Here is a 9017-nt window from a genome sequence, read left to right on the forward strand (position 1 = left end):
GTGGGAGGCAGGAGGGGAGGGGGGCACCGGGAGCAGGTTTGGGGCTGGGTGAGGGCTGGGCTGCTGGGGGGGGTGTGAGGGCCAGGGTGGGCCTGGGACTGGTGGTCCAGGGCAGTGCTGCTTCTTGCTTGGCACCCTGAGCTGCCCTCCATCTGCCTGCACTGCCTTCCCCCTGCTTCTTGCTGCCTTCCCATTGCCTCCCATCACTTTCACTTTCACCTGCCTTTGCTCTCCCTCCTCTTGCTCTCTTGTTGCTGCCCCCTTCCCCTCGCCTCACCCTCCCCTTGCCTTCCCCCTGCCTCCCACTGCCTCCTGTTACCTTCCTTTTCCCTTCCCGTTGCCTCCTGTTGCCTTTCCATTGGCTTCCATTTTCCTTCCTATTGTGTCCCACTGCCTTCCCTCTGCCTTCCCTTTCCCACCCGTTGCCTTTGCATTGCCTCCCATCGCCTCCCTCGACATCCTTGTGGCTGTCTTGTCCTCCCCATGGCCTGGCCATGACCACCCTGCCCCCTGAGCAGGATCGGACCCGGGTCCCCCCGCTCGGGCCATCCCATCCCCGTGCCCCAGCTCACCCCCCGTGTCCCCAGACTGGCAGGTCACCCGCAGCCTGCAGGATGCCTCCCGTGAGCACGCGGCCGAGCAGGGCCGCCTCTCGCAGGAGGTGAGCGCGCGGGAGCAGAGCCTGGAGCAGACGCGGCTGGAGCTGGCGTGGGCCAGAGAGGAGCTGCAGCGAGCCTGGCGGGAGGGCAACAGCAGCCAGCTGGAGCTGGGGCGCGCCAGGCAGGAGCTGGCTGTGCTGGAGCAGGAGGTGCAGGAGGTGCGGGGGGAGCTCAGGGCCAGCGAGAGCTCCGTCAGCAGCCTGCGTGCCTGCGTGAATACGGGTAGGGCCGCGGAGGGCTGGGGGAACGGGCAGTGATGCTGCTGGGGAGATGTCGGGGCTGATCCCGGCCAGGCTGGGCCCCTCGAGCACCTGTGGGAGGGCAAGTGCCTGAGCCGTGCCCCTGCCCCCAGATTGCTGCCCCTCGGGCTGGGTGCTCTACAGGAGCAGGTGCCTCTTCATCTCGGTGGAGAAGAAGACCTGGTGGGAGAGCTACCACGACTGCGTGACAAAATCCGCTCAGCTGCTGGTCCAAGGCGACTGGCCGTCGTGGACGGTGCCGGTACAGAGCAGGGGGGCTGCGGCAGCCCAGGAGGGTGGGCACGATGGTGGGGCTGGGCAGAGCCCCGTGGGGCCAGCAGCAGCGGCATCTGCGGACGTGCTGGGGGGGCACTGTGAGCCCTGGGTGCCCACCCTGGCGGGCTGCGAGGAGGAGCACGGCCAGACCCGGGGCTCCCGGGTACCAGGTGGGCACTGGGTATGGGGTGGGCAGTCAACAGCTTCTGTCCCCCCAGCATTTTGTGCAGGTGTATGGTGCCACGTACTGGATCGGAGCAAAAGTTCATCCTGACATGAAGAGTTCTGTTGTATGGCTGGACAGCAAGCAGTATTACTTGTAAGTGCAGCAGTCCATGGCACTAGCATCTGCCCTTTAATCGTGCCAGGGAGGTGCTGTTTCACCCCTGTGAGACTTCCCTGGCAAAGGGGGTGATGCTCCAAAGAGAAGTGCCCCAAGGTGGGGAGGGGGCCCCGGGCAGACCCCAGCTGCAGGGTGCACAGCCAGACCTCCAAGTGGCAGAGCAGGAGGCTGGGGGGAGGAATGTGGCCCTTCCTCAGACCTTACCCAGTGCCAGGCCCCCTGCCTGCCCCAGCAGGACTGGGACCTGTGGGAAGAGGTGTCCACAGTAAGGGTGCTATCACTGCCCCACTGAGATATGCCCTCTCTCCTAGGTACAAAAATCCTGGAGACTGTGGGATATCATATAATGGGAAAATAGAGAGTTCAAAATGTCTGAAAAGGTACCAGTGGATCTGCGAGCAGCCCCCGAATCTGAGCAGCGCATCCAAGACCCTCCTTCCTCTCCTGGTCGATGAGTGACTGTGCTGTCACCCCACTCCATTGCAGCACTTGGGGACAGAAACTGGGGGTGCACCCCGAGACCCTCTCCCCTGTGCACGCATTGCCTCAACTGTGTTGCAAAGCGCTGGGAAAGAGTGTCTGTATTTTAAAGCAAGACTTATGGAAAACAGACCTTATTGCTCTCTCTCACACTCACACATACACTTACACCACCTTGCACCGGCCCTCTGCATGTCCCTGTGTGGCCCGGCCAGCACAGCTCACAGTGACCTGGGACTCCGGTGTGGAGCCCAGCTCCCACCTGCTGTGCTCTCCCAAGGCTGCCGGCAGTGCACTGGTGCAGGCTGTGCCATTTGCATCTTTTCGGAGATGGGAGATGATGGCACCATTGGTGTCCTTGACTGGTCCTTTTTGGAAAGTCCTGTCCTCTACTGGTCCTCTTTTGGAAGTCCTGTCCTCTAATGCCTGTCCCTTCCATCAGCATCAACAGCTCTCTCATCCTGCCCTTTCTCCTCCCTCCGTCACCTGCCCAAGGCTTTGGGCTGAGCCTTGCCTGCGGAGGCTGCAGGCAGGGGTGCCATCAGCATAAGAAACTGCTGGAGACCCCCAAGACCACAGGGGAGATGGGGGAGTGCTGGGGAGCCCTGAAACCATGGGGGGGGAATAAGGGAGCCCTGAGGCCATGGGAAGAAAAGGGGGTGCAGCAAGAAGCCTTGAGACAGTGGGACAGAGGGGGGGAGCACTGGGGAGGCTTGGGAACATGGGGGAAATGGGAGACCCCTGCCACCATGGGGGAAAGATCCCTAAGACCATGGTGGGACCTGAGCTGACAGGCAGGCGATGAGGGAGCCCTGACCCGGCTGGGCTGGGTGAGGGAGTCCCGGGGCAGCGCTGACCCTCCCCGTCTCACTCAGTGTTTCTGCAGAGAGGAGGATGAGGCAAGGACCACTTTGCCAAGCTGGATGTGGGCACCTCCTGCGAGAGGAGGTGTGGAACGAGGCTGGTGGAGCCAGCCCATGGCACTGGGAGGCTGGGACAGGATTGCAGAAGGTCCCCTGCAATCTCAGCTATCACGTGAAACAAGGATTTGCTGTGTCTGGCTTGTCCTGGGGATCCCAGACGTGGTCTCCCTGGTGCCCGCAGAGGAGCAGGCTCCCTGCCCCTGGAGCCCTGAGCTCCAGCCACCACTGCCCACAGTGTCATTGGGCTCTGCCACCACAAGGACACACTGCCGACTCCTGTCCAGCCACTGGTTCGTGTGTCCCTCAGGATTGTTCAGCATGGCTGCTTGCTTGCCCATCTTGCCATGTGGGGTTTCTCCTTCTTTCCCAGCTGCAGGACTTGCCCTTTCCCCCATCCAGCATCAGCAGGCTCCCATCACCCAGTTTCTCCAGGCCCCTCTGAACACCAGTCCTGCCCTCCAGTATACCCACTACTGTCCAGTTTGGTGTTGTCCCCCAGCTGGCTGAGGCCATCCCCATCCTTCACCTGGGGCACTGGTGAAGGCTGAGGCTCAGCCCCAGGATTGACCCAGCAGGCATATCGCCATCTGGATGAGGGCATCACTGATACCCCCTTGCAGCCCTCCTGCCATTCAGGTTTCCACCCACCTTCTTCTTTCCTTCTCCTGGCCACATGTCCCCACTCTGCCAGCAAGGAGACCAGGGGAAACCATGTCCCAGACCTCAAAGGTTCATGATAAATGGCCCCCATTGCTCTCCCCTTGTCCCCAGCCCAGTATTCCCACAGCAGCAGGCAGGTCGGGCAGGCATCACTTGACCTTGGTAAATCTTGCCTGGTTTTCCCCACCCACCAGCATGTTCTCCCTGGGCCTAGACCACCACACACCCAGAAGGACATGCTCCATCTTCTTCCTGGGATCAAGGCTCTTCTCTGACTGGGATAACAAAGCTCAGCTCTGGGACAGGCTGTGGCCAAGGGCAGGTGATGGAGAGAGGAGAAAGGGCAGGATAGGAGCCAGCGACAGACAGTGACAAAGGCAAGGGGCAGCCAGAAAAACAAAAGGACTCCCCGAGGGGGACAGTTTGGGGACACCAATGACACCATTATATCCAGCTTCACAAGGTGCAAGGGGGACCTCCCAAACCAGCCTCAGCAGAAGGCAGCACAGGTGAGCAAGAGTTGGTACTGGCATCCCCTCCCTGGGTCACAGGAGCTGGGGCTGAAGGGCAGGGGCTGGGCATGTAAGTTTGGGCATGACTGTGGAACACAGAAATATGGTCTCTTTTCCATAAATCTTGTTTCAAAATGCAGACACCTTCTTTCCCAACCTGTATCCCCAGAGCTCTGCAATGCAGTTGAGGCAATGGTGCGCAGGGATGTGGCTGTGCAGGAGGGAAAGGGTGCCTTTGCTGTGGACTCCCAGCTCCTGCCCCTCAGTCCTGTGATGGAAAGGGAGTCTCAGAGTTCACCCGTTGGCCAGGAGAGGAAAGAGGGTCTCTGATGGGCTGCTCAGATTTGGGGGCTTCTCACAGATCCATGGAAAGTCATCAAAGCAGTAGGAGCTACTTAACCTTTCCATAAGATGGTCTTGCACAGAGTGGGAACTAGCTGTTCCTAGAAGACAAGGAGCACATGAGAGGTGCCACCACCATGCTCACAGCCTGCTGCCAGCCTCATGGTGTCTCCCACACAGCTGCAGCCCCAGGGCCCCTTAGCCTGGGCAGGAAGGCCAGAGCACTGCCCATGCCTGAGCATTGGTCCCGTGGTCGGGACAGATGCCTGAGCAATGTCCATCACCTCTACCCATGTCTATTGAAGGTGGGAGAGGTGCAGGAGGACAGGATGGAACAACTTACTCTTTAAACAGCTTCTTATAAAGGCCATCAGGTTTATCATGAAGATTTTATTATCTCTCTCCAATGCAGCACATGGCACCATGCACCTGCACAAAATGCTGGGGGGACAGAAGCTGTTGACTGCCCACCCCGTGCCCAGTGCCCACCTGGTACCCGGGAGCCCCGGGTCTGGCCGTGCTCTGGGCCATGTGAGCAGGTGCTGCTGCAGGCGGCAGCAGCCCAGGGACTCGGTCCTTCCCTGCTCCACCGCCATCAGGTGACAGTCTGTGGCAAAGATTGCATGGGGTGGAGCCACATCTTCATGTGCAGAAAAGCAGAACTAGTTGCTTTATTTACAAAAAGTGGTTTTATTTCTGAGGTTGCTCTTGCTTCAGGGGCTGGGGGCATAAACGAGGTCTATCCTGGGCAGCATGCTCTGCATCTGCCTCCCCAGGCTGCAAGGAGCCCTGAGAGCCCGTGTGTACTGGCCACAGTGGGGACCTGCTGCTCCATGCATCACCTTTCCCATCCCAGCCCCTGCTCGGGAAATGGGATGCAGTGATTGTGGGGGCTTAGTCCTCCACATGTGCCAGGAGGGACTCGAGGCATGTCCATGCCAGAGCGGTGTGCTGCTGGCAAAACCCAGGTGGTCTGTATTGAAACCATAACAGCCCCCATGACCAAACTCCTCCAAGCCAAGCCCCAGCAGGCCTTTTACGCTCTCGCACATCACCCAGCCTCAAAGGAAAGTGAGGGTGTTTGCTGTGACCTTCTCAGACTGGGCAGGCACCAGGAGACAAACTGCTGCCCAGCCCAAGCCTTCCATGGGACTGGGGAGGCAAAGGGTCACCTCTCAGCTGCCTTTCCCAAGAAGCATAAACCCCAGGCAGCCACCATGACCAGAAAGCCCAGAGCTTTGGGGGGACCTGCTCCAGCCTGCACAGGAGCTGCTCCACACTGCCACCAAGCCATGGGGACACTTGGGTGGATGCTGGCTCCCAAACACTTCCTTCAGTGCCACAGCAGCTGCAGTTTCCCACTGGGCAGCAATGCAACCGAGTCAGTGAGCTGGAGGATGCTCCTCCATCCCACCACCTTCATCCCCCAAAGCCAGCCACAGCATCCAAGTGCCAGAGTTTATTGGCAAAGTGCAGAGATCCAGGGAGGTAAAGAGGTCTGAGTGAGGAGGCAGCAGCGGCCGGGGATGCCCATGTGGTGGGGTCGGGCAGGGAGCAGGGCGGTGGGACAGGCTGGAGGTCCCCATGGTCATCACGGCCCCACACAGGTGTAGGTGGTGTTTCCCCAGAGGAAGGCGGGGGGTGAGGTCCGGAGCCACTGCAGGGTGGCTGCGCTCTGCTCGCAGACCCAGCCGAGGGCTTCCCCGCACAGACCGCCTGACAGCCCCAGGCCTGACACTCTGCCGCAGGCCAGGAAGGAGCTGGTGGAGCGCTGGATTCGGAAGAGCCTGCAGGGAGAGAGCGGGCTGAGATGGGATGGGTGGGAAGGGCTGGGGTCATCCCATCAGCAGCATCTCCAGCCAGGGACCAGAGGCTGCACAGAGATGCTGCAGGGGCAAAGCTCACCCTCCCCATGGAGCACTGTCCCCTGCCACCCTCCTCCCAATTAGGACACATGCTCTGATCTCCCCCACCCTACCTCTGCCTGTTTGACGTGCAGACCCCAGCCCCATCATGCCCGCAGCACCCCCAGATCCCTCCTGGCAGGGCTCAGCACCAGCTGCACCAAGCAAAGCCTGGGAACCTGCTTTGGGGGGAGCCCCCCCAGCCCCTCACCCAGCCAAGGTGTGGGCACCAGGGTCAGGCCCCCGCAATCTTCCCTTCCCTAAAATGCCCCAGTGCAGCCCTGGGAAGACAAGAGGTGGCCAAAATGTGGAGCACATTCCTGTATGCCAGTGGGCTGCCTGTTGCCCCATCTCCTCCCTGGCCCTGATGCTGGACCCTCAGCTGTCCCCTGGCTGGGGACAAGCTGACAGCCTCACCCCTTCAGTGCGGTGCCATCCAGCCACTTCCAGTCAGACCTGGAGCCATCCCTCTTCAGTCCCACGTGGAACACCTTCATGTTGGCTGTGCGCATCAGGAAAGCCTAGCACAGGAGAGGACTCGCATGAGCTCCCTGGGGGGACACCCAGCCCCAGCCACACCATTAGTGATGGCAGCTGCGCAGTACGGGCACAGCATCGCCAGCTCCCTGCCTGGAGGCTTGGCTAGGCTTTGGGAACGTAGGCCAGAGCCAGGGAGCTGAGACCCTGCTGGTGATGGCTGGGTGACTGCTGAGGGACCTTGAGGTGGTCACCAGCACAGCCCAATGCCCATGGGGAGTTGGACAGGCCAGGCTGGGAGCACTCACCAGGGTGGTGTTGGCTCGGATGATGACTAGCTGTGCCCCTTTGGAGCAGCAGTCCTCTCTGCTCTGCTCCCAGCTCTTTTTGGCAGAGGAGAAGTAGTAGCACCGCCCTGCATCCCAGACCCAGCCGGCCGGGCAGAACTGGCATCTCCCTGCACACCAGAAATACAGCCTGCAGGAGCAGCCGGGATGGGGCAGCTGGCAGGGGATGCCACCAGCCCCCAGCCCAAGGGACAGGAGGGTGACAAGGGGCAGCCAGGGTACCAACCAGCCCAGTGTACTCCTGTGGCTGCCCCATGGAAAGGACCCTCCACTTGCCTTTACTCTGGAGCCCAGGTCCCACATCGCAGCCCCAGCTCCCCAGTGGGAGCCCCAGGGGAGATGGGCTGGTTACATGAAGGTGCTGGCATTGGGCAGGCGGGTCAGGAAGGAGAGCTCCAGGTTTGGGGGTATGATACAAACATCATTAGCAAAGCGCTGGGAATGCACTCAAGATTTCAGCATCACCAGACACTGGTCAAAAGAGAGCGCCTGATGCCATTTGGCACATGGATGCTCATGGCAGCCATAAGCCTGATGCTGGTGGCAGGCCCACGCGACACTGAGCTGCACTGGGGTCATCTCTTCCGAAGGGGTCCCAGCAGTGCAGCCTGTTCAGCAGCACTGGGGCAGCATTCCATGCTGTGAGCCAGGGGACAGGCAGCAAGGCTGAAGGAAGACTTGGTGGGGGCACGTTCTGGAGTAGGGACAGATCGTGCCTCTTGAAAGAAGCAGCCAGGCTCTCTCCAAGCCTTGCCCAGGAGCCCACCATGTTCTCCTACCTTGCAGTGTCTGTTGCCCATAGCTGGGGCTCTCCTCCATGCTCCATGGACCATGGGTGCAGCTCTCCTGTTGTCCTAAATCTACAGCAGAAGAGCACAGGAGTGTCCCCGCCAACCCTGGGCTCCTGCTCCCCGCAGCACCCAGTGTCCTCTCCCACAGGACAGGCCACAGCTGTGGCTGAGGGCGTCCCCCACTTTAGGTGACCTGCCAGCCAAGCCCGCCAAAGGTCCTTGCGGCTTTTGCTGTGCTTGGGGGCCCACCACACAACAGGCTTTCGGGGAAAGTGCTTCTGCCTTTCGGTTTCAGTGTTACCACTCTCCCTCCCTCTTAATTTCATTGCCACGTGATGGAGCGGGATGCCCTGGCACCATCCCCAAGCCCACGCTGTCCCCTCGCCTTCTGCTCCCAGCCAGGCAGGCAAGGTCTTGCCTCACCAATTTTCCTGCTTGCCCCAGAACCCGCAATGCCCTCGGCCCCAGGCAGGAGGTCCCGGCTCCGTGGGCAAGCTGCAGCTCTGTCTGTTGCTACACAGGCCCCATGGTGCCAATCCCAACCCCAAGACCCCAGCCAGAGAGGTCTTGGCACAAGCAGATACTCACAGTGGAAGCTCAAGCCAGCGAGGATGATTTGTGCCAGCAGGAGCAGCAGGGAGAGGAGAGCCAGGCTGATGGCTGCCCAGCACCAGGGCAGCCGCAGCGGCTGCTGAGGAGCTGAGAAAGGGAGTTAACTTGAGCCCTGGGGGCTTGGTGGGAGCAGTGGGGACCCCCCCAACCAGGAAAGGTCTGTGAACCCTGGGCAGGGTCTCAGGACGCAGTGGGGGAGACCAGGAAAACTGAGGGAGACCCTGTTTGCAGCACTTTTACCCTCCTAGAAATAATTTCCCTGCAGACAGCGCTTGGCACGGGGTGGGCAGAGTGGACCGAGGGGTGCCTGTGTGTGCTGTGGCACTGGGGTGCAGTGGGCATCCCCTACCCTTGAGCCCTTCCTGCCCCCCACCCTGAGAGCAGGCAGTCTGCAAGGGGGCTGGAGAGTAAGCTGTTTGGGAAGAAGATACCCGAAAGGAGCGAGCGGGGGG

General features: G+C 60.7%; 1 protein-coding gene across 1 annotated transcript in view; it reads right to left on the bottom strand.

Annotated features, from left to right (window-relative positions):
* Positions 1-6025: 6025 nt before the first annotated feature.
* The window catches only part of LOC104833285 (killer cell lectin-like receptor subfamily G member 1), a 3159-nt gene continuing 167 nt past the window's right edge, over positions 6026-9017 (bottom strand). The window contains exons 2-6 of the mRNA XM_010569869.1: positions 8542-8652; positions 7942-8022; positions 7124-7272; positions 6756-6859; positions 6026-6221 (exon numbers count right to left, since the gene is read on the bottom strand). Coding sequence (XP_010568171.1) covers positions 6026-6221; positions 6756-6859; positions 7124-7272; positions 7942-8022; positions 8542-8652 — 641 coding nt within the window. The remainder of the gene's footprint in view (positions 6222-6755; positions 6860-7123; positions 7273-7941; positions 8023-8541; positions 8653-9017) is intronic.

This window comes from Haliaeetus leucocephalus, unplaced genomic scaffold, assembly GCF_000737465.1.
Source record: "Haliaeetus leucocephalus isolate CR32 unplaced genomic scaffold, Haliaeetus_leucocephalus-4.0 Scaffold278, whole genome shotgun sequence".
Taxonomy (NCBI): Eukaryota; Metazoa; Chordata; class Aves; order Accipitriformes; family Accipitridae; genus Haliaeetus; species Haliaeetus leucocephalus.